This window comes from Tachyglossus aculeatus, chromosome 22, assembly GCF_015852505.1.
Source record: "Tachyglossus aculeatus isolate mTacAcu1 chromosome 22, mTacAcu1.pri, whole genome shotgun sequence".
In the NCBI taxonomy this organism is placed as follows: domain Eukaryota; kingdom Metazoa; phylum Chordata; class Mammalia; order Monotremata; family Tachyglossidae; genus Tachyglossus; species Tachyglossus aculeatus.
The window spans coordinates 31,808,393-31,834,098 of record NC_052087.1 but is presented as its reverse complement, the minus strand read 5'-3'; the positions used below and the strand labels follow the sequence as shown (position 1 = coordinate 31,834,098).

General features: G+C 41.2%; 3 protein-coding genes across 3 annotated transcripts; all 3 read right to left on the bottom strand.

Annotated features, from left to right (window-relative positions):
• Positions 1-2,853: 2,853 nt before the first annotated feature.
• Positions 2,854-3,795, bottom strand: LOC119943874 (olfactory receptor 482-like). The gene has a single exon (XM_038765059.1). The coding sequence runs from the start codon at positions 3,790-3,792 to the stop codon at positions 2,854-2,856; it is 939 nt and encodes a 312-aa protein (XP_038620987.1). The 5' UTR covers positions 3,793-3,795.
• A 9,152-nt stretch (positions 3,796-12,947) lies between these two features.
• LOC119943843 (olfactory receptor 478-like) lies at positions 12,948-13,889 on the bottom strand. Its single transcript, XM_038765021.1, has one exon. It carries the CDS (start codon positions 13,884-13,886, stop codon positions 12,948-12,950), a length of 939 nt encoding a protein of 312 aa, XP_038620949.1. The 5' UTR covers positions 13,887-13,889.
• A 9,269-nt stretch (positions 13,890-23,158) lies between these two features.
• LOC119943873 (olfactory receptor 482-like) lies at positions 23,159-24,100 on the bottom strand. Its single transcript, XM_038765058.1, has one exon. It carries the CDS (start codon positions 24,095-24,097, stop codon positions 23,159-23,161), a length of 939 nt encoding a protein of 312 aa, XP_038620986.1. The 5' UTR covers positions 24,098-24,100.
• Positions 24,101-25,706: the final 1,606 nt, after the last annotated feature.

Here is a 25,706-nt window from a genome sequence, read left to right as displayed (position 1 = left end):
CTTCTTGTGTGCAGAACAGTGTACTAAGCACTTGGGAGAGTACAATATAAGAGAGTTGGTAGCTATGTTTCCTGCCCACAAGGAGTTTAGAGTCTAGAGAAGAGCTTAGAGGGACTTAGTAAATAAGCCAAGTATTTACTCTTGCATCAATTGAAGTAAGACTTACCCATCTAGGCATAGGAGACTAAATTAATATTTATCGCATTATTCGAGTCTATCCACTAACCTGTTCCCATGTCAGGAATTCTCTCCTACCCAATGTAAAGTCATCAATATATCTCCTTTCAGACAAATCCCTTTATATCTAAGTGTTTTCCCCATGGTGTTGGATAACATTTATTCCTAGCCTTTCGTTTACTAAACTTTTGAAAATTTGAAGACTTGTTTTAGCAGTATTTGTTATTTACTTCCAGTGTGCCAAACACTGAGGTGGGCACAAGGTTATCAAATTAGACACAGTCCCTGTCCCACATGGGGCTCACAGTCTAAGTAGGTATTGAATCTCCATTTTACAGATGAGAAAACTGAGGCATAAAGAAGTTACATGAATTTCCAAGGTCACACAGCAGGCAAGTGGCCAAATTGGGATCAGAACCCAGGCCTTCTTAATTTACAGGCCCATGACATGTTGCTTTTCAAGACCTTTGTTAATGCATCCTCAACTTTTCCTCCTAGTATCAATTTTTAACATTTCCACATATGTTCCATTTTGTAAGCGTGCGCAGCAACACTGACAGCCTGCAAGTTCTTGGCAATCTGGGTGCCTGTGGGACCCCTTCTAGACAGTGAGCCCATTGCTGGGTAGGGATCATCTCTATATGTTACCAATTTGTACTTCCCAAGTGCTTAGTACAGTGCTCTGCACACAGTAAGCGCTCAGTAAATATGACTGAAGGAGTGAATGAATGTGACTGGCAGGGGTGAGTGTGCAAGAGGCTTTGTACAGACCATTCCTTTCCTTTCCCAATTTCAATTCCTTTCAATTCTTTTCCCAAAGTCTTTATTTTTATCCTGGAGATATACACTTTCCCTTCCCATTCTGTTCCCTTTGCCTGGGGGAAGGATTGTGTAAAGAGCGTGGGCTTGGGAGTCAGAGGTCATGGGTTCGAATCCTGACTCAGCCACTTGTCAGCTGTGTGATCTTGGGCAAGCCACTCAACTTTTCTGTGCCTCAGTTACATTATCTCTAAAATGGGGATTAAGACTGTGAGTCCCATGTGGAACAACCTGATCACCTTGTATTCCCCGCCCCATGCTTAGAACAGTGCTTTGCCCATAGTAAGTGCTTAACATACACCAGCATTATTATTATTATTATTGACACCACCAGTTAAATTCTATGCATATGTTTGATGGGTTCAGCCTGGAAAGGGCAGAAATGACAAACTGGGCTGCCTGCCAAAGTGTGTTGCTTTAAATCCGGATCTCATGAGCCTTCATATGAATAGATCTCTGCTGGGGACTCCATATACCTTTTCCATAATTTCCCAAGATAATTCTTCAGGATGGGGTAAGGGATTCCTGTGGAGCAAGAAATGTCTAAGACAGAATCCTTCCCACCCATGGCACCTCATTAAAATCAGAACATACCCACAGCTATTGACTGCTCGATGTTCAGAATCTTTGTTAGCATTAATTAATTAATGTGATTTCCCAACCACAGACCACCCAAAACAGTGGATCAAAAACTCATGAGGAGGCTTGAATATGTTCTTCATGAAAGAGTAAGTGTTTTTTAAAAAGCTATTAAACTAATTCCAAAGTTTATCAAAATATGAACAGAAATTCCAGTATACAAAACTTTTTATTTCCTTCTTCGAGAAAGCTAACTCGACTGTGCTGGACAGCAGCGGCATGGGAGAGAGTGGAGGGCGGAGACTCAAGTTGATTGCATGGAAGGAGGCAATGGTAAACTGTTTCCATATTATTACCAAGAAAACTCTATGGATCCACTACCAGAACAATTGTGGTTGGAGTTGGGGCATTCTGGGAGAGATGTGCCCATGGCATCGCTATCGGTTGGAGACGACTCAGTGGCATAAAACCTTCTTGTTCTTAACAATCTCAAGGGGGATGAAATGATTTTGACCTGTTCCAAATCCAAATAAAATCCATTTCACTGTTTTATTTTTTATATATTTTCATTTTATTTTTATGATGTTTGCTGGAAGGTGTTGCATTAAGTGCTGGGGTAATTTAAAAATAACACATTGCCTGTCCTACAAGAGATCGTAGTCTTCACTCCAATTTTACTGATGAGGTAACTGAGGCACAGAAAAATTAAGTGACTGATCCAAGGACACAGAAGACAAGTGGTTGGAGCTGGGATTAGAACCCAAGTCTTATGACTCCAAGGCCTGTATTCTTTCCATTAGACTGCACTGCTTCCCAACATTATCTAAAGGCAGTGTTAATCCATGAAAAATGAATTTTCTGGCAAAAATTTTGGTACAGAGCACATTCCCGGGATATAGATGTGAATGTTTTCTTAACTAAAATGATACGTATCCACGAGTAGTGCCCAAATTTTTATTTCTTTCCAACTCCCAATTAGAATGTGTCAACAAAACAACAAATGAGCACATACTTTTTTCTTACCGTCCTTGGATTATCAATGGATTATCCCAAATTTTATTTAAAAATAGTTATTCATACTTGTGCATTATCCTTAACACTGCCTCTCTCACATCCTTGTTCTAACATCTAACATATAACTATTTATTAATTATAACTGGAATTTGTTATGATCTATCCCAGGTCCCATAAAGGGAATTCGTAGTTGACAAGAGACAGTTGGCATGTCACAGAGTTGATGCTAACCCATTTCTGTGAAGAGAATCTCCTCATCCAGTTTTACCAAGAACTAACATTCTTGCCCATTATATTCATCAGGGCCCCCTTCACATCCTTGTTCCTCAGAGTATAGATTAGGGGGTTCAGCATGGGGATCACCACTGTGTAGAACAGAGACACAACTTTATTCTGCTCCAAGGAGCGGCTGGAGCTGGGCTGCACGTAAGTGAATGTGACGGTGCCATAGAATAGAATAAGGGTGGTCAGGTGGGAGGTGCAGGTAGAGAAAGCTTTCTGTCTCCCATGGCCTGCCTGGATCCTCATGATGGCACAGAGGATGTATGCATAAGAGATGATTATGGTGGGGACAGTGCTTAATATTACGATGGCAGCAGAGATGGAAGTAATGATTAGAACCAGGGAAACGTCAGAGCAAGCAAGTTCTACTAACGGAGGGAAATCACAGAAAAAATGATTGATTTCATTGGATCTGCAGAAGCCTAAACTAAACACAGAAATGGTAAATAACACGCTATTTAAACAACCCCCGACATAGGAGGTAGCTATGAGCTGGACACAGACTTTATTGGACATAGAGATGGTATAGAGCAGGGGATTGCAGATAGCCACAAAACGGTCATATGCCATCATAGCCAGTAAGATGCCCTCTGAGGTCCCAAAAGCAAAGGCAGAATAGAACTGGGCAACACAGCCAGCAAAGGATATTGTGTCTCTCTCCACTAAGAAGCCCTTAAGCATCTTTGGAGTGACAGTTGATGAAAACCAAAAATCGATGAAAGCCAAATGGCTCAGAAAATGGTACATTGGCGTGTGAAGTTGGGAACTGGCCCTGATTAACATGATAATGCTGAGATTACCCATGACTGTGACAACATAAATCACGAGAAACAATGTGACGAGGAAGATCCGGAGGACAGGATCGTCCGTTAATCCCAAAATAATGAACTCTCTCATAGAAGTGTCGTTTCCATCAGCCATTTTGTCCAAGGCGAAGACTCTGGATGAAAAAGATAGATTTTAGAAGCATTCCAGTCCTGCCAGATCTCGCCTTCATACTTACCTTCCCCCTTCACCCACTAAGTCAACCTTACTCCTACCTGCCAAGTATCGTAAGCATCCCTAACTCTCAATCAGAGTGATAATTATTGAGCATTTACTGTGTGCAGAGCATTGTATTAAATACTGTGAGAACACCATAAAGTAAATGATAATAATAACAATAAAGTTGGTAGACGTGATTCCTTCTCTCAAGGAGTTTACAGTCTATTGGGTAAGACAGGCACTAAAAACATTACAGCCAGGGGAGGCAACAAAGAATAAGGATCTGTACATAAGTGCTGAGTGGATGGAGTGTGCCTAACGAAATGCTCTGAAGGAAAAGACCAAGATGTAAAGACGAGGCAGAGGGGAAGGAGAATGTGCAGGGAGGTGGAGCAGTGTTTTTTAGTGAATAGAGCACGGATCTAGGACTCAGAAGATCCTGAATTCTATTCCCGGACCTGCCACATGTCTGCTGTGTGACCTTAGGCAAGTTACTTAACTTCTCTGGGCCTCAGGTACCTCATTTATAAAATGGGAATTGAGAGTGTGAGCCCCAAATGGGACAGGGACTGTGTCCAACCTGACTAACCTGTATCTACCCTAGTGCTTAGAATAATGTTTGGCACATAGTAAGCGCTTAACAAGTACTATTATTATTATTATCATTATGTCATGGAAGCCCTCCTGGAAGAGAAGTGATTTTAATGGCGTAGTGGATAGAGCACAGGCCTGGGAGTTAGAAGGTCATATGTTGTATCCCAGCTCCGTCACTTGTCTGCTGTGTGGCCTTGGAGAAGTCACTTCACTTTTCTGTGCCTCAGTTCCCTCATCTGTAAAATGGGGATTAAAATGTGATCCCCATATGGCACAGGCTCTGTGTCCAACCTGATTTGCTTGTATCCACACCTGTGCTGAGTACAGAGCCTGGCACATAGTAATAATAATAATAATGACAGTTGTTAAGTGCTTACTATGTGCAAAGCACTGTTCTAAGCGCTGGGGGGATACAAGGTGATCAGGTTGTCCCACGTGCGGCTCACAGTCTTAATCCCCATTTTACAGATCAGGTAACTGAGGCTCAGAGAAATTAAATGACTTGCCCAAGGTCATACAGCAGACATGTGGCGAAGGCGGGATTCGAACCCATGACCTCTGACTCCAAAGCCCGTGTTCTTTCCACTGAGCCGAGCGTATACCACAGTTAATAGGGTTTTGGTGGCCTGTTGAATATAAGGTGGGGAGGGAGTTCCAGGCAGGAAGGAGCATGAGAGCAAAGGGCTGATGACAAGGAAGACTAGACTGAGGCACAGTAAGTAGGTTGGTATTAGAAGAGCCAAGTGTGTGGGTTGAGTTGTAGTGGGAAAGGAGCAAGAATAGGTAGGAGCGTGAGAAGCAGCGTGCCTCAATGGAAAGAGCACGGGCTTTGGAGTCAGAAGTCATGGGTTCAAATCCTGGCTCTGCCAATTGTCAGCTGTGTGACTTTGGGCAAGTCACTTCACTTTTCTGGGCCTGTTACCTCATCTGGCAAATGGGGATTAAGATTGTGAGCCCCCTGTGGGACAACCTAATCACCTTGTAACCTCCCCAGCTCTTAGAACAGTGCTTTGCACATAGTAAGCACTTAATAAATGACATTATTATTATTATTATTAATAGGGGGAGAACTGTAGTGGACACTTTCTCCAGCCCCCCACCTTTTGCTCACGCCCTCCCCTCTTCCTGAAGCTATATTCCCTTTCAAATCTATCAGGCCAGAGCTCTACTCAGCCTCAGAATCCTCCTGATGACTCTCCTCCTCCAGGAGGAATTCCTCCATTAATTTTCTTCTCCCCTGGTTTTTCTCCCTAAGTAATAATCATTCCATCAGTCAACCAATCGGGTCTGTTGAGTGCTTACTGTGTGCAGAGCACTGCAATAAACATTTGGGAGAGGACAATGGAACAGAGATGGTAGACATGCTCGCTGCCCACAAGGAGTGTACAGCCTAGAGGGACAGACATTAAAATACATTATGGATATGTACAGTAGTGCTGCGGGGCTGAGGGTGGGGTGAATAAAGCCCAAAAATCCAAGTGCAAGGACAATGCAGAAGGGAAAGGAAGTAGGGGAAATAAGGGTTTAGTCAAGGAAGAGGTCTCAGCTCTCGAGAACTCAGCTACTCATAGCATTTTGTATTCATCAATTTACATCATTAAGGACATATATTCCATTATCCATCTTTTCATTCTTTTTCTCTTTCTCGCTTTAAATAATTTTGCATTCATATCCCCCTCTATACTGTGACCGACTTGAGGGTGGGGATTGCATCTTTTACACCCGACGTTCTTTCACACACTTAGTACAGTGGTCTACACACTGTAAGTGTTCAGTAAACATTATTGACAGACTGATATAAATACATTCTTCACCCATTTTTAAGATTAAATATCTAAGAACAATGGAGCTTAAAATTACTAATAACTGAAAAAATATATTAGCAGACAACAAACTAAATACATTATTTAGAAATAACGCCTTTGCATTTCCTCTCTAGTAAAACTGACTGGCAGAATTTGGGTAAATACAGAGTGCTTTCATGAGAAGTTAATTCTTCGTATAGTATATAAAGACCAGTAATACTATCTCCTGAAATCATATCCAAAATCAGTTGCCAGGCTAGCGGATAGAAAGATAGAGAACGTAAGATGCCATTCTAGAAAAGCAGAGACCTTCAAAGCTTTGATTCCACTGCCATATTAACTACAGAATGTCATTCACTAGAGATTCCACGCATGCTCTTGCAAACCAGGTTGACTTCAGATGATAACAAAGAGAGGCAGCTCACAGAGTGCACTGACACCAGGATGTAGCAAATGGTGTGGACGTGGCAAGACAACCTTGCAAAGTGCAAAGATTTTCACTTCACAACTTTGAAGAATTGCAATTTTGACATTTGATGATTGTGCGATTCAAATTACTCGTAGATCACACATCATTTTTTACTGCTATTACATATATTCTTGAGACATGCTCAAGTGCAATGTTTCATGTGACATCTCTGTGTAGCATTTTTTGCCCTGCAGCAAACCCAGAGCACTTTATGCTTTGGTAATGCAGCCCCAAAGAGGGTATAGCCAGTTCCTTCCCACATGAGGAGAGGAAATGGCCACCCTCTGTAGAATGGCATCACTAATGGTGGCATCCTTAGGGTGGCATCACACACACTCAGGTACCTACTCAATCACTGCAAATCAGCGAAGGTCACCTGATGGCTGGGAGTCTTTCTTCTCAGAAAGGTATCTTCCTCATTCACTTCTCTTTGCCCAATCTTCTACCTGATCAAAGCTAAAAGCAACAAGACTGGTGTTATCAAGATTGCCTATCACTCCTCTATTTTCTGACTCCCTTTGCTAGACATATCTCAATAGGGAGGTTCAGTAGGCAGAAGTTAACAGCAGACAGAAACTGGAGTTGGAAATTGGACCAGAAAACTATGCTTCTTTCTCAGCAACAGAGAGCAGTAATTCTGCCCTGAATGTCCTGTGAAGGATTGAGGTGTGGGCAACATGTTACCACAGCTTGGCTCAGTGGAAAGAGCACTGGCTTGGGAGTCAGAGGACATGGGTTCAAATCCCAGGTCTGCCACTTATCTGCTGTGTGACCTTGGGCAAGCCACATAACTGTTCTGTATCTCAGTTACCTCATCTGTAAAAATGGGGATTAGAACTGTGAACTCCACATGGGACAACTTGATTACCTTGTATCTACCCCAACGATTAGAACAGTGCTTGGCACATAGTAAACACTTAATAGATACCATAATTATTATTATTAGACTGTCCATGAAACAGTGAGGCTTGTGGTTTCCTGAAATATGTACTTTAGACTTAGTTGAAATTCAGCCACAAAAAAATTTCTTTTCAAAAGATTGAAAATATTGGTGTAGTTGCAGAATGTTATTTAGGTCAAATATATTGGCCCTAATTATAATTCTGCCCAATGTGCTTCATGAGTGGGAGAAATGCGATGGCAAAGAGGCTCCCAATACTAGGTAGGTGACAATAGTTTTCTCTCTGCCTTCCACTACTGTTTAAGGGCTGAGCCCTCTGGTTGATTTCAGGGTCTACCTGAGTCAAGTTTGTTAAACAAAATGATTCATTACACAGTTTGACAACAGAGATTTTGACAGAAAGGGTAAATGCCATAGGGCCATAGAGGCCCCTTCTCCATAATGAAGTCTAACGTGGCAGATAGTAGGACAAAAACTGCATCTGATCTCCTTATCTTGCATAGTTCCCAGACCTTAGTACAATGCTTGCCATATCATAAGTACTTAACAAATACCACAATTATATTATATGGTTATTATCATTATTACTTACTAGACCAGAGTATAAGGACAGGGATACTGTAATGTCAGTCTCAGCAACTGGTCTCACTCACTAAATATTATAATACTATCACAGTCTGAGAGAAATGGGCATTTACTGGAGCCAGCAATTGCAATGGTAGCCTGAAATCCTAGAAGCTTTTATAGTAGTTGTCAGAGTAACAGGACTTACTGCGTTACTACAATCTACTGAACATTTACTTCAATAAAAATCACAGAGACATAAGGGGAGATAGGGAAGTAAACTAAAAGGAAAGATAGGAAACTAGATATAAAAGAAAAAGTACAACAGTATAAACTAGGATACTAAGTGTTGAAAATTGAACTATTTTTTTGTATTTCTGGTACTAAAGATAATTGGAACTCCAGAAAGTATCTTGTATTTAATGATATGAACAATTAAAGTCAAAGAAAACTACGATGATAGTATAGTGCTCCGCATACAGTAAGCGCTCAATAAATATGGTTGATTAATTGATAGATATTGCTATGGAAGAAGTTCATAAACTCTGTAATTCATCTCAGATGTGCAGAAAATACTAAAGCAGTGGAGTTTTCTAAAGCATTACTCACTTGGTGAAATTAACTGCCTTTGAGCTGTTTAAGATCCACTATCTCCAGAATTTTTGCCACCGTATGTGAGAATTCAATTTTGAAATTAGGTCTCTACTCTGAAATCCAAATAACCCCTTATAATTTGAAAAAGTCTTTAGAATTTTCAGATTCTTGTCCCTTTGTATCACTTCATTAAAAGCTGGGAAGACTGTGAGGGGCTGTGTCCAATAATAATAGTAGTAGTAGTAGTAGTAATAATAATAATAATAATAATAATAGTGGTATTTGTTAAGCACTTACTATGTGTCAAACACCATTCTAAGTGCTGGAGCAGATACAAGGGTAATCAGGTAGTCCCAAATGGGGTTCACAGATTTGATCCCCATTTTACAGATGAGGGAACTGAGGCACAAGGAAGTTAAGTGACTTGACCAACTTCACACAGCAGACAAGTGGAGGAGACAGGATTAGAACCCACGACCTCTGACTGCCAAGCCCATGCTCTTTCCACTAAGCCACGCTGCTTCTCTAACCTGATCATCTTGTATTTACACCCAGTGCATTGCACATAGTAAACACTAACAAGTGCCACAATAATAATAAAATCTGCTGCATTGTTATGGCTTTAAAATCTAAAATCAGCACTTTTGAAAATAATTCTTTATACTCCCTTTTAAGTATGACACTCACCTTTGGAGTAGGAAAGAAACATCTCAGGATCACAAAGGGATTATTGGGGTATAAATAGCGCTTTATAATGGCTGCCATGGGTTTAGGGCATTTGGGAACTGTCTCCCTTGGAGCTACACGCCAGGGTTACATCTCTCAGTAGGAAATATGTCCTTTTCCGTATGTGGTAAATTAAAATTGAATGAAACTTAACACTGATGATATGAGAGGTGGTAGCTAATCAGTATTGCTGATTATTCCTGGATCTTGCAAGATAGTTAATTCAGGTCTTAGTTTAAGACGGTTTGGAGCAATTTCTGCCGAAGAAGGAAAATAAGAGGAGAAAAATATCAGCAAAATGAACTGTGAATGTTATCTCCAGAAACTCCATTGCTTTTTTAAAGTTGTTTTTTATTTCATTTTTTCAAAAGAACCAATATTTTCTCCAATGGAAAGATCTTGGGGCTAGATGTCTAGTTCTAGTCCCAGACCTGCCACTGACCTGCCTCGTAACCTTGAGAAAGAAAGCACTTCATCTCTGTGGGCCTTAACTCTAAAATGGGAATAAAATATCTGCCTTCTCTCCCTCTTAGTTTGTTACCTCTGAAGGGGGCAGTGACTGTTACCCCAACACTTTGTTCATAGCATCCATCAGTGGTATTTAATACTTATTGTGTGCAGAACAGTATACTAAGCACTTGGAAGAGTACAATATAAGAGAGTTGGTAGCTATGTTCCCTGCCCACAAGGAGTTTAGAGGCTAGAGAGGAGCTTAGAGGGACTTAGTAAATAAGCCAAGTATTTAGTCTTGCATAAATTGAGATAAGAATTACCCATCTAAGCATAGGAGATTAAATTAATATTTATCCCATTATTCGAGTCTATCCACTAACCTGTTCCTATGTCAGGAATTCTCTCCTACCCAATGTAAAGTCATCAATATATCTCCTTTCAGACAAATCCCTTTATATCTAAATGTGTTCCCCATGGTGTTGGATAACATTTATTCCTAGCCTTTTGTTTACTAAACTTTTGTTTTAGCAGTATTTGTTAATTACTTCCAGTGTGCCAAACACTGAGGTAGACACAAGGTTATCAAATTAGACACAGTCCCTGTCCCACACGGGGCTCACAGTCTAAGTAGGTATTGAATCTCCATTTTACAGATGAGAAAACTGAGGCATAAAGAAGTTACATGAATTTCCAAGGTCACATGGCAGGCAAGTGGCCAAATTGGGATTAGAATCCAGGCCTTCTTAACTTCCAGGCCCATGACATGTTGCTTTTCAAGACCTTTGTTAATGCATCCTCAACTTTACCTCCTAGTATCAATTTTTAACATTTCCACATATGTTCCATTTTGTAAGTGTGCGCAGCAACACTGACAGCCTGCAAGTTCTTGGCAATCTGGGTGCCTGTGGGACCCCTTCTAGACTGTGAGCCCATTGCTGGGTAGGGATCGCCTCTATATGTTACCAATTTGTACTTCCTAAGTGCTTAGTACAGTGCTCTGCACACAGTAAGCGCTCAATAAATATGAAGGAGTGAATGAATTTGACTGGCAGGTGTGAGAGTGCAAGAGGCTTTGGACAGACTAATCCTTTCCTTTCCCAATTTCAATTCCTTTCAATTCCTTTCCCAAAGTCTCTATTTTTATCCTGGAGAGATACACTTTCCCTTCCCTTTCTGTTCCCCTTGCCTGGGGGAAGGATTGTGTGAAGAGTGTGGGCTTGGGAGTCAGAGGTCATGGGTTCGAATCCTGGCTCAGCCACTTGTCAGCTGTGTGATTTTGGGCAAGCCACATAACTTTTCTGTGCCTCAGTTACCTTATCTGCAAATTGGGGATTAAGAGTGTGAGTCCCATGTGGAACAACCTGATCACCTTGTACTCCCCCCGTGCCCCCCAGTGCTTAGAACAGTTCTTCGCCCATAGTAAGTGCTTAACATACACCAGAATTAATTATTATTATTATTGACACCACCAGTTAAAGTCTATGCCTAAGTTTGATGGGTTCAGCCTGGAAGGGGCAGAAATGACAAACTGGGCTGCCCGCCAAAGTGTGTTGCTTTAAATCCGGATCTCATGAGCTTTCATATGAATAGATCTCTGCTGGGGACTCCATATACCTTTTCCATAATTTCCCAAGATAATTCTTCAGGATGGGGTAAGGGATTCCCGTGGAGCAAGAAATGTCTAAGACAGAATCCTTCCCACCCATGACACCTCATTAAAATCAGAACACACCCACAGCTATCGACTGCTCGATGTTCAGAATTTTTGTTAGCATTAATTAATTAATGTGATTTCCCAACCACAGACCGCCCAAAACAGTGGATCAAAAACGAATAAGGAGGCTTGAAATATGTTCTTCATGAAAGAGTAAATGTTTTTTAAAAAGCTATTAAACTAATTCCAAAGTTTATCAAAATTTGAACAGAGATTCCAGTATACAAAACTTTTTATTTCCTTCTTCGAGAAAGCTAACTCGACTGTGCTGGACAGCAGCGGCATGGGAGAGAGTGGAGGGTGGAGACTCAAGTTGATTGCATGGAAGGAGGCAACGGTAAACTGCTTCCATATTATTACCAAGAAAACTCTATGGATCCACTACCAGAACAATTGTGGTTGGAGTTGGGGCATTCTGGGAGAGATGTGCCCATGGCATCGCTGTGGGTCAGAGACGACTCAGTGGCATAAACCTTCTTGTTCTTCACAATCTCAAGGGGCTGAAATGATTTTGACCTGTTCCAAATCCAAATTAAAGTCCATTTCACTGTTTTATTTTTTATATATTTTTATTTTTTTTTTATGATGTTTGCTGGAAGGCGTTGCATTAAGTGCTGGGTAATTTAAAAATAACACATTGTCTGTCCTACAAGACGTCGTAGTCTTCACTCCAATTTTACTGATGAGGTAACTGAGGCACAGAAAAATTAAGTGACTGATCCAAGGACGCAGAAGACAAGTGGTTGGAGCTGGGATTAGAACCCAAGTCTTATGACTCCAAGGCCTGTATTCTTTCCATTAGACCGCACTGCTTCCCAACATGATCTAAAGGCAGTGTTAATCCATGAAAAATGAATTTTCTGGCAAAAATTTTGGTACAGAGCACATTCCCGGGATATAGATGTGAATGTTTTCTTAATAAAATTCTACGTATCCACGAGTAGTGCCCAAATTTTTATTTCTTTCAAACTCCCAATTAGAATGTGTCAACAAAACAACAAATGATCACGTACTTTTTTCTTACCGTCCTTGGATTATCAATGGATTATCCCAAATTTTATTTAAAAATAATTATTCATACTTGTGTATTATCCTTATCACTGCCTCTCTCACATCCTTGTTCTAACATACAACTATTTATAAATTACAATTGGAATTTGTTATGATCTATCCCAGCTCCCACAAAGGGAATTCACAGTTGACAAGGGACAGTTGGCATGTCACACAGTCCATACTAACTCATTTCTGTGAAGAGAATGTCCTTATCCAGTTTTACCAAGAACTAACATTCTTGCCCATTATCTTCATCAGGGCCCCCTTCACATCCTTGTTCCTCAGAGTATAGATTAGGGGGTTCAGCATGGGGATCACCACTGTGTAGAACAGAGACACAACTTTATTCTGCTCCAAGGAGCGGCTGGAGTTGGGCTGCACGTAAGTGAACGTGACGGTGCCGTAGAATAGAATAAGGGTGGTCAGGTGGGAGGTGCAGGTAGAGAAAGCTTTCTGTCTCCCGTCGCTTGCCTGGATCCTCATGATGGTACAGAGGATGTAGACATAAGAGATGATTATGGTGGGGACAGTGATTAATATTACCATGGCTGCAGAGATGGAAGTAATAATTTGAGCCAGGGAAACGTCAGAGCAGGCAAGTTCTACTAATGGAGGGAAATCACAGAAAAAATGATTGATTTCACTGGCTCTGCAGAAGGCTAAACTAAACACACAAATGGTAAATAACACGCTATTTAAACAACCCCCGACATAGGAGGTAGCTATGAGCTGGACACAAACTTTATTGGACATAGAGATGGTATAGAGCAGGGGATTGCAGATGGCCACAAAACGGTCATATGCCATCATAGCCAGTAAGATGGTCTCTGAGGTCCCAAAAGTAAAGGCAGAACAGAACTGGGCAACACAGCCAGCAAAGGATATTGTGTCTCTCTCCACTAAGAAGCCCTTAAGCATCTTTGGCGTGACAGTTGATGAAAACCAAAAATCGATGAAAGCCAAATGGCTCAGAAAACGGTACATTGGTGTTTGAAGTTGGGAACTGGCCCTGATTAACATGATAATGCTGAGATTACCCATGACTGTGACAACATAAACCACAAGAAACAATGTGACGAGGAAGATCCGGAGGACAGGATCGTCCGTTAATCCCAAAATAATGAACTCTCTCATAGAAGTGTCATTTCCATCAGCCATTTTGTCCAAGTCGAAGACTCTGGATGAAAAAGATAGATTTTAGAAGCATTCCAGTCCTGCCAGCTCTCGCCTTCATACTTACCTTCCCCCTTCACCAAGTCAACCTTATTCCTACCTGCCAAGTATCGTAACCATCCCTAACTCTCAATCAGAGAGTGATAATTATTGAGCATTTACTGTGTGCAGAGCATTGTATGAAACACTTGTGAGAACACCATAAAGTAAATGATAATAATGACAATAAAGTTGGTAGACGTGATTCCTTCTCTCAAGGAGTTTACAGTCAATTGGGTAAGACAGGCACTAAAAACATTACAGCCAGGGGAGGCAACAAAGAATAAGGATTTGTACATAAGTGCTGAGTGGATGGAGTGTGCCTAACGAAATGCTCTGAAGGAAAAGACCAAAATGTAAAGACGAGGCAGAGGAGAACGAGAATGTGCAGGGTGATGGAGCAGTGTTTTTTAGTGAATAGAGCACGGATCTCGGAGTCAGAAGATCCTGAATTCTATTCCCGGACCTGCCACATGTCTGCTGTGTGACCTTAGGCAAGTTACTTAACTTCTCTGGGCCTCAGGTACCTCATTTATAAAATGGGAATTTAGAGTGTTAGCCCCAAATGGGACAGGGACTGTGTCTGGGAATTTAGAGTGTGAGCCCCAAATGGGACAGGGACTGTGTCCGACCTGACTAACCTGTATCTACCCTAGTGCTTAGAATAATGTTTGGCATATAGTAAGCGCTTAACAAGTACTATTATTATTATTATCTTTATGTTATGGAAGCCCTCCTGGAAGAGAAGTGATTTTAATGGCATAGAGGATAGAGCACAGGCCTGGGAGTTAGAAGGTCATATGTTCTATCCCAGCTCCATCACTTGTCTGCTGTGTGGCCTTGGGGAAGTCACTTCACCTTTCTGTGCCTCAGTTCCCTCATCTGTAAAATGGGGATTAAAATGTGCTCCCCATGTGGCACAGGCTCTGTGTCCAACCTTATTTGGTTGTATCCACACCTGTGCTGAGTACAGAGCCTGGCACATAGTAATAATAATAATAATAATGACATTTGTTAAGTGCTTACTATGTGCAAAGCACTGTTCTAAGCGCTGGGGAGATACAAGGTGATCAGGTTGTCCCACGTGGGGCTCACAGTCTTAATCCCCATTTTACAGATCAGGTAACTGAGGCTCAGAGAAATTAAATGACTTGCCCAAGGTCATACAGCAGACATGTGGCGGAGGCGGGATTCGAACACATGACCTCTGACTCCAAAGCCCGTGTTCTTTCCACTGAGCCGAGCGTATACCACAGTTAATAGGGCTTTGGTGGCCTGTTGAATATGAGGTGGGGAGAGAGTTCCAGGCAGGAAGGAGCATGAGAGCAAAGGGCTGATGACAAGGAAGACCAGACTGAGGCACAGTAAGTAGGTTGGTAATAGAAGAGCCAAGTGTGTGGGTTGAGTTGTAGTGGGAAAGGAGCAAGAATAGGTAGGAGCGTGAGAAGCAGTGTGCCTCAGTGGAAAGAGCAGAACTTTGGAGTCAGAAGTAATGGGTTCAAATCCTGGCTCTGCCAATTGTCAGCTGTGTGACTTTGGGCAAGTCACTTCACTTTTCTGGGCCTGTTACCTCATCTGGCAAATGGGGATTAAGATTGTGAGCCCCCTGTGGGACAACCTAATCACCTTGTAACATCCCCAGCTCTTAGAACAGTGCTTTGCACATAGTAAGCACTTAATAAATGACATTATTATTATTATTATTATTATTATTATTATTATTATTATTATTATTAGGGGGAGAACTGTAGTGGACACTTTCTCAAGCCCCCACCTTTTGCTCATGCCCTCCCCTCTGCCTGAAGCTACATTCCTTTTCAAATCTATCAGGCCAGAGCTCTACTCAGCCTCAGAATCCTCCTGATGACTCTCCTCCTCCAGGTGGAATTTCTCCATTAATTTTCTTCTCCCCAGGTTTTTCTCCCTAAGTAATAATCAATCCATCAATCAACCAATTGGGTCTGTTGAGTGCTTAGTGTGTGCAGAGCAGTGCAATAAACTTTTGGGAGAGGACAATGGAACAGAGATGGTAGACATGCTCGCTGCCCACAAGGAGTGTACAGCCTAGAGGGACAGACATTAAAATACATTATGGATATGTACAGTAGTGCTGTGGGGCTGAGGGTGGGGTGAATAAAGCCCAAAAATCCAAGTGCAAGGACAATGCAGAAGGGAAAGGAAGTAGGGGAAATAAGGGTTTAGTCAAGGAAGAGGTCTCAGCTCTCGAGAACTCAGCTACTCATAGCATTTTGTATTCATCAATTTACATCATTTAAAGACATATATTCCATTATCCATCTTTTCATTCTTTTTCTCTTTTTCACTTTAAACAATTTTGCATTCATCTCCCCCTCTATACTCTGACCTACTAGAGGGTGGGGATTGCATCTTTTACACCCAACGTTCTTTCACACGCTTAGTACAGTGTTCTACACACTGTAAGTGTTCAGTAAACATTATTGATAGACTGATATAAATACATTCTTCACCCATTTTTAAGATTAAATATCTAAGAACAATGGAGCTTAAAATTACTAATAACTGAAAAAATATATTAGCAGACAACAAACTAAATACATTATTTAGAAATAACACCTTTGCATTTCCTCTCTAGTAAAACTGACTGCCAGAATTTGGGTAAATACAGAGTGCTTTCATGAGAAGTTAATTCTTTGTATAGTCTATAAAGACCAGTAATACTATCTCCTGAAATCATATCCAAAATCAGTTGCCAGGCTAGTGGATAGAAAGATAGAGAACGTAAGATGCCATTCAAGAAAAGCAGAGACCTTCAAAGCTTTGATTCCACTGCCATATTAACTACAGAATGTCATTCACTAGAGATTCCACACATGCTCTTTCAAACCAGGTTGACTTCAGATGATAACAAAGAGAGGCAGCTCACAGAGTTCACTGACACCAGGATGCAGCAAATGGTGTGGGCGTGGCAAGACAACCTTGCAAAGTGCAAAGATTTTCACTTCACAACTTTGAAGAATTGCAATTTTGACATTTGATGATTGTGTAATTAAAATTACTCGTAGATCACACATCATTTTTTACTGCTATTACATATATTCTTGAGACATGCTCATTTGCAGTGTTTCACGTGACATCTCTGTGTAGCACTGTTTGCCCTGCACCAAACCCAGAGCACTTTATGCTTTGGTAATGCAGCCCCAGAGAGGGTATAGCCAATTCCTTCCCACGTGAGGACAGGAAATGGCCACCCTCTGTAGAATGGCATCACTAATGGTGGCATCCTTAGGGTGGCATCACAAACACTCAGTTACCTACTCAATCACCTCAACTCAGCAAAGGTCTCCTGATGGCTGGGAGTCTTTCTTCTCAGAAAAGTATCTTCCTCATTCACTTCTCTCTGCCCAGTCTCCTACCTGATCAAAACTAAAAGCAAAAAGACTGGTGTTATTAAGATTGTCTCTCTCTCCTCTATTCTCTGACTCCTTTTGCTAGACACTATCCCAATAGGATTGTTCAGAAGCCAGAGGGAGTCAGCAGACAGAAACTGGAGTTGGAAGTTGGACCAGAAAGCTATGCTTCTTTCTCAGCTACAGGGAGCAGTAATTCTTCCCTGCATGGCCTGTGAAGGAGTGAGGTGTGGACAACATATTGCCACAACTTGGTTCAAGTAGAAAGAGCACTGGCTTGGGAATCAGAGGACATGGATTCAAATCCCAGCTCTGCCACTTGTCTGCTGTGTGACCTTGGGCAAGCCACGTAACTTCTCCATGTCTCAGTTACCTCATCTGCAAAAATGGGGATTAGGACTGTGAGCCCCATGTGGGACAACCTGATTACCTTGTATCTACCCCAACGATTAGAACAGTGCTTGGCACATAGTAAGCACTTAATAGATACCATAATTATTATCATTATTATTATTAGACTGTCCATGAAACAGTGAGGCTTGTGGATTCCTGAAATATGTACTTGAGACTTAGTTGAAATTCAGCCACAAAAAAATTTCTTTTCAAAAGATTGAAAATATTGGTGTAGTTGCAGAATGTTATTTAAGTCAAATATATTGGCCCTAATGATAATTCTGCCCAATGTGCTTCATGAGTGGGAGAAATGAGATGGCAAAGAGGCTCCCAATACTAGGTAGGTGACAATAGTTTTCTCTCTACCTTCCACTACTGTTTAAGGGCTGAGCCCTCTGGTTGATTTCAGGGTCTACCTGAATCCAGTTTGTTAAACAAAATGATTCATTACGCAGTTTGACAACAGAGAGTTTGACAGAAAGGGTAAATGCCATAGGGCCATAGAGGCCCCTTCTCCATAATGAAGTCTAACGTGGCAGATAGTAGGACAAAAACTGCATCTGATCTCCTTATCTTGCATAGTTCCCAGACCTTAGTACAATGCTTGCCATATCATAAGTACTTAACAAATACCACAATTATATTATATGGTTATTATCATTATTACTTACTAGACCAGAGTATAAGGACAGGGATACTGTAATGTCAGTCTCAGCAACCGGTCTTACTCACTAAATATTATAATACTATCACAATCTGAGAGAAATGGGCATTTACTGGAGCCAGCAATTGCAATGGTAGCCTGAAATCCTAGAAGCTTTTATAGTAGTTGTCAGAGTAACTGGACTTACTGCGTTACTACAATCTACTGAGCATTTACTTCAATAAAAGTCACAGAGACCTAAGGGGAGATAGGGAAGTAAACTAAAAGGAAAGATAGGAAACTAGATATAAAAGAAAAAGGACAACAGTATAAACTAGGATACTAAGTGTTGAAAATTGAACTTTTTTTTTATTTCTGGTACTAATGATAATTGGAACTCCAGAAAGTATCTTGTATTTAATGATATGAACAATTAAAGTCAAAGAAAACTATAATGATAGTATAGTGCTCCGCATACAGTAAGCGCTCAATAAATATGATTGATTAATTGATAGATATTGCTATGGAAGAAGTTCATAAACTCTGTAATTCATCTCAGATGTGCAGAAAATACTAAAGCAGTGGAATTTTCTAAAGCATTACTCACTTGGTGAAATTAACTGCCTTTGAGCTGTTTAAGATCCACTATCTCCAGAATTTTTGCCACCATATGTGAGAATTCAATTTTGAAATTAGGTCTCTACTCTGAAATCCAAATAACCCCTTATAATTTGAAAAAGTCTTTAGAATTTTCAGATTCTTGTCCCTTTGTATCACTTCATTAAAAGCTGGGAAGACTGTGAGGGGCTGTGTCCAATAATGATAGTAGTAGTAGTAGTAGTGATAATAATAATAATAATAATAATGATAATAATAATAATAATAGTGGTATTTGTTAAGCACTTACTATGTGTCAAACACCATTCTAAGTGCTGGAGCAGATACAAGGGTAATCAGGTAGTCCCAAATGGGGTTCACAGATTTAATCCCCATTTTACAGATGAGGGAACTGAGGCACAAGAAAGTTAAGTGACTTGACCAACTTCACACAGCAGACAAGTGGAGGAGACAGGATTAGAACCCACAACCTCTGACTGCCAAGCCCATGCTCTTTCCACTAAGCCACGCTGCTTCTCTAACCTGATCATCTTGTATTTACACCCAGTGCATCGCACATAGTAAACACTAACAAGTGCCGCAATAATAATAAAATCTGCTGCATTGTTATGGCTTTAAAATCTAAAATCAGCACTTTTGAAAATAATTCTTTATACTCTCTTTTAAGTATGACACTCACCTTTGGAGGAGAAAAGAAAGATCTCAGGATCACAAAGAGATTATTGGGGTATAAATAGTGCTTTACCATGGCTGCCATGGGTTTAGGGCATTTGGGAACTGTCTCCCTTGGAGCTACAAGCCAGGGTTACATCTCTCAGTAGGAAATATATCCTTTTCTGTATGTGGTAAATTAAAATTGAATGAAACAACACTGATGATATGAGAGGTGGTAGCTAATCTATATTGCTGATTATTCCTGGATCTTGCAAGATGGTGAATTCAGGACTTAGTTTAAGATGGCTTGGAGCAATTTCTGCTGAAGAAGGAAAATAAGAGGACAAAAATATCAGCAAAATGAATTGTGAATGTTATCTCCAGAAACTCCATTGCTTTTTTAAAGTTGTTTTTTATTTCATTTTTTCAAAAGAACCAATATTTTCTCCAGTGGAAAGATCTAGGGACTAGAAGTCTAGTTCTAGTCCCAGACCTGCCACTGACCTGCTTTGTAACCTTGAGAAAGAAAGCACTCATCTCTGTGGGCCTTAACTCTAAAATGGGAATAAAATATCTGCCTTCTCTCCCTCTTAGTTTGTTACCTGTGAAGGGGGCAGTGACTGTTACCCCAACACTTTGTTCATAGTATCCATCAGTGGTATTTAATACTTATTGTGTGCAGAACAGTGCACTAAGCACTTGGAAGAGTACAATATAAGAGAGTTGGTAGCTATGTTTCCTGCCCACAAGGAGTTTAGAGTCTAGAGAAGAGCTTAGAGGGACTTAGTAAATAAGCCAAGTATTTACTCTTGCATCAATTGAAATAAGACTTACCCACCTAGGCATAGGAGACTAAATTAATATTTATCCCATTATTCGAGTCTATCCACTAACCTGTTCCCATGTCAGGAATTCTCTCCTACCCAATGTAAAGTCATCAATATATCTCCTTCCAGACAAATCCCTTTATATCTAAGTGTGTTCCCCATGGTGTTGGATAACATTTATTCCTAGCCTTTCATTTACTAAACTTTTGAAAATTTGAAGACTTGTTTTAGCAGTATTTGTTATTTACTTCCAGTGTGCCAAACACTGAGGTGGGCACAAGGTTATCAAATTAGACACAGTCCCTGTCCCACATGGGGCTCACAGTCTAAGTAGGTATTGAATCTCCATTTTACAGATGAGAAAACTGAGGCATAAAGAAGTTACATGAATTTCCAAGGTCACACAGCAGGCAAGTGGCCAAATTGGCATTAGAACCCAGGCCTTCTTAACTTATAGGCCCATGACATGTTGCTTTTCAAGACCTTTGTTAATGCATCCTCAACTTTTCCTCCTAGTATCAATTTTTAACATTTCCACATATGTTCCATTTTGTAAGCGTGCGCAGCAACACTGACAGCCTGCAAGTTCTTGGCAATCTGGGTGCCTGTGGGACCCCTTCTAGACTGTGAGCCCACTGCTGGGTAGGGATCGTCTCTATATGTTACCAATTTGTACTTCCCAAGTGCTTAGTACAGTGCTCTGCACACAGTAAGCGCTCAGTAAATATGACTGAAGGAGTGAATGAATGTGACTGGCAGGGGTGAGTGTGCAAGAGGCTTTGTACAGACCATTCCTTTCCTTTCCCAATTTCAATTCCTTTCAATTCCTTTCCCAAAGTCTTTATTTTTATCCTGGAGATATACACTTTCCCTTCCCTTTCTGTTCCCTTTGCCTGGGGGAAGGATTGTGTAAAGAGTGTGGGCTTGGGAGTCAGAGGTCATGGGTTCGAATCCTGACTCAGCCACTTGTCAGCTGTGTGATCTTGGGCAAGCCACTCAACTTTTCTGTGCCTCAGTTACATTATCTCTAAAATGGGGATTAAGACTGTGAGTCCCATGTGGAACAACCTGATCACCTTGTATTCCCCGCCCCATGCTTAGAACAGTGCTTTGCCCATAGTAAGTGCTTAACATACACCAGCATTATTATTATTATTATTGACACCACCAGTTAAAGTCTATGCATACGTTTGATGGGTTCAGCCTGGAAAGGGCAGAAATGACAAACTGGGCTGCCTGCCAAACTGTGTTGCTTTAAATCCGGATGTCATGAGCCTTCATATGAATAGATCTCTGCTGGGGAATCCATATACCTTTTCCATAATTTCCCAAGATAATTCTTCAGGATGGGGTAAGGGATTCCTGTGGAGCAAGAAATGTCTAAGACAGAATCCTTCCCACCCATGGCACCTCATTAAAATCAGAACATACCCACAGCTATTGACTGCTCGATGTTCAGAATCTTTGTTAGCATTAATTAATTAATGTGATTTCCCAACCACAGACCACCCAAAACAGTGGATCAAAAACTCATGAGGAGGCTTGAATATGTTCTTCATGAAAGAGTAAGTGTTTTTTAAAAAGCTATTAAACTAATTCCAAAGTTTATCAAAATATGAACAGAAATTCCAGTATACAAAACTTTTTATTTTCTTCTTCGAGAAAGCTAACTCGACTGTGCTGGACAGCAGCGGCATGGGAGAGAGTGGAGGGTGGAGACTCAAGTTGATTGCATGGAAGGAGGCAACGGTAAACTGTTTCCATATTATTACCAAGAAAACTCTATGGATCCACTACCAGAACAATTGTGGTTGGAGTTGGGGCATTCTGGGAGAGATGTGCCCATGGCATCGCTGTGGGTCAGAGACGACTCAGTGGTATAAACCTTCTTGTTCTTAACAATCTCAAGGGGGATGAAATGATTTTGACCTGTTCCAAATCCAAATTCAAGTCCATTTCACTGTTTTATTTTTTATATATTTTCATTTTATTTTTACGATGTTTGCTGGAAGGTGTTGCATTAAGTGCTGGGGTAATTTAAAAATAACACATTGCCTGTCCTACAAGAGGTCGTAGTCTTCACTCCAATTTTACTGATGAGGTAACTGAGGCACAGAAAAATTAAGTGACTGATCCAAGGACGCAGAAGACAAGTGGTTGGAGCTGGGATTAGAACCCAAGTCTTATGACTCCAAGGCCTGTATTCTTTCCATTAGACCGCACTGCTTCCCAACATGATCTAAAGGCAGTGTTAATCCATGAAAAATGAATTTTCTGGCAAAAATTTTGGTACAGAGCACATTCCCGGGATATAGATGTGAATGTTTTCTTAACTAAAATGATACGTATCCACGAGTAGTGCCCAAATTTTTATTTCTTTCAAACTCCCAATTAGAATGTGTCAACAAAACAACAAATGAGCACGTACTTTTTTCTTACCGTCCTTGGATTATCAATGGATTATCCCAAATTTTATTTAAAAATAGTTATTCATACTTGTGCATTATCCTTAACACTGCCTCTCTCACATCCTTGTTCTAACATCTAACATATAACTATTCATTAATTATAACTGGAAGTTGTTATGATCTATCCCAGGTCCCATAAAGGGAATTCGTAGTTGACAAGAGACAGTTGGCATGTCACAGAGTTGATGCTAACCCATTTCTGTGAAGAGAATCTCCTCATCCAGTTTTACCAAGAACTAACATTCTTGCCCATTATATTCATCAGGGCCCCCTTCACATCCTTGTTCCTCAGAGTATAGATTAGGGGGTTCAGCATGGGGATCACCACTGTGTAGAACAGAGACACAACTTTATTCTGCTCCAAGGAGCGGCTGGAGCTGGGCTGCACGTAAGTGAATGTGACGGTGCCATAGAATAGAATAAGGGTGGTCAGGTGGGAGGTGCAGGTAGAGAAAGCTTTCTGTCTCCCATGGCCTGCCTGGATCCTCATGATGGCACAGAGGATGTATGCATAAGAGATGATTATGGTGGGGACAGTGCTTAATATTACGATGGCAGCAGAGATGGAAGTAATGATTAGAACCAGGGAAACGTCAGAGCAAGCAAGTTCTACTAACGGAGGGAAATCACAGAAAAAATGATTGATTTCATTGGATCTGCAGAAGCCTAAACTAAACACAGAAATGGTAAATAACACGCTATTTAAACAACCCCCGACATAGGAGGTAGCTATGAGCTGGACACAGACTTTATTGGACATAGAGATGGTATAGAGCAGGGGATTGCAGATAGCCACAAAACGGTCATATGCCATCATAGCCAGTAAGATGCCCTCTGAGGTCCCAAAAGCAAAGGCAGAATAGAACTGGGCAACACAGCCAGCAAAGGATATTGTGTCTCTCTCCACTAAGAAGCCCTTAAGCATCTTTGGAGTGACAGTTGATGAAAACCAAAAATCGATGAAAGCCAAATGGCTCAGAAAATGGTACATTGGCGTGTGAAGTTGGGAACTGGCCCTGATTAACATGATAATGCTGAGATTACCCATGACTGTGACAACATAAATCACGAGAAACAATGTGACGAGGAAGATCCGGAGGACAGGATCGTCCGTTAATCCCAAAATAATGAACTCTCTCATAGAAGTGTCGTTTCCATCAGCCATTTTGTCCAAGGCGAAGACTCTGGATGAAAAAGATAGATTTTAGAAGCATTCCAGTCCTGCCAGATCTCGCCTTCATACTTACCTTCCCCCTTCACCCACTAAGTCAACCTTACTCCTACCTGCCAAGTATCGTAAGCATCCCTAACTCTCAATCAGAGTGATAATTATTGAGCATTTACTGTGTGCAGAGCATTGTATTAAATACTGTGAGAACACCATAAAGTAAATGATAATAATAACAATAAAGTTGGTAGACGTGATTCCTTCTCTCAAGGAGTTTACAGTCTATTGGGTAAGACAGGCACTAAAAACATTACAGCCAGGGGAGGCAACAAAGAATAAGGATCTGTACATAAGTGCTGAGTGGATGGAGTGTGCCTAACGAAATGCTCTGAAGGAAAAGACCAAGATGTAAAGACGAGGCAGAGGGGAAGGAGAATGTGCAGGGAGGTGGAGCAGTGTTTTTTAGTGAATAGAGCACGGATCTAGGACTCAGAAGATCCTGAATTCTATTCCCGGACCTGCCACATGTCTGCTGTGTGACCTTAGGCAAGTTACTTAACTTCTCTGGGCCTCAGGTACCTCATTTATAAAATGGGAATTGAGAGTGTGAGCCCCAAATGGGACAGGGACTGTGTCCAACCTGACTAACCTGTATCTACCCTAGTGCTTAGAATAATGTTTGGCACATAGTAAGCGCTTAACAAGTACTATTATTATTATTATCATTATGTCATGGAAGCCCTCCTGGAAGAGAAGTGATTTTAATGGCGTAGTGGATAGAGCACAGGCCTGGGAGTTAGAAGGTCATATGTTGTATCCCAGCTCCGTCACTTGTCTGCTGTGTGGCCTTGGAGAAGTCACTTCACTTTTCTGTGCCTCAGTTCCCTCATCTGTAAAATGGGGATTAAAATGTGATCCCCATATGGCACAGGCTCTGTGTCCAACCTGATTTGCTTGTATCCACACCTGTGCTGAGTACAGAGCCTGGCACATAGTAATAATAATAATAATGACAGTTGTTAAGTGCTTACTATGTGCAAAGCACTGTTCTAAGCGCTGGGGGGATACAAGGTGATCAGGTTGTCCCACGTGCGGCTCACAGTCTTAATCCCCATTTTACAGATCAGGTAACTGAGGCTCAGAGAAATTAAATGACTTGCCCAAGGTCATACAGCAGACATGTGGCGAAGGCGGGATTCGAACCCATGACCTCTGACTCCAAAGCCCGTGTTCTTTCCACTGAGCCGAGCGTATACCACAGTTAATAGGGTTTTGGTGGCCTGTTGAATATAAGGTGGGGAGGGAGTTCCAGGCAGGAAGGAGCATGAGAGCAAAGGGCTGATGACAAGGAAGACTAGACTGAGGCACAGTAAGTAGGTTGGTATTAGAAGAGCCAAGTGTGTGGGTTGAGTTGTAGTGGGAAAGGAGCAAGAATAGGTAGGAGCGTGAGAAGCAGCGTGCCTCAATGGAAAGAGCACGGGCTTTGGAGTCAGAAGTCATGGGTTCAAATCCTGGCTCTGCCAATTGTCAGCTGTGTGACTTTGGGCAAGTCACTTCACTTTTCTGGGCCTGTTACCTCATCTGGCAAATGGGGATTAAGATTGTG

Excerpts from the sequence above, each read along its gene's own strand:
- LOC119943873 (XM_038765058.1), bottom strand. The coding sequence starts at position 24,097 with ATGGCTGATGGAAACGACACTTCTATGAGAGAGTTCATTATTTTGGGA.
- LOC119943843 (XM_038765021.1), bottom strand. The coding sequence starts at position 13,886 with ATGGCTGATGGAAATGACACTTCTATGAGAGAGTTCATTATTTTGGGA.
- LOC119943874 (XM_038765059.1), bottom strand. The coding sequence starts at position 3,792 with ATGGCTGATGGAAACGACACTTCTATGAGAGAGTTCATTATTTTGGGA.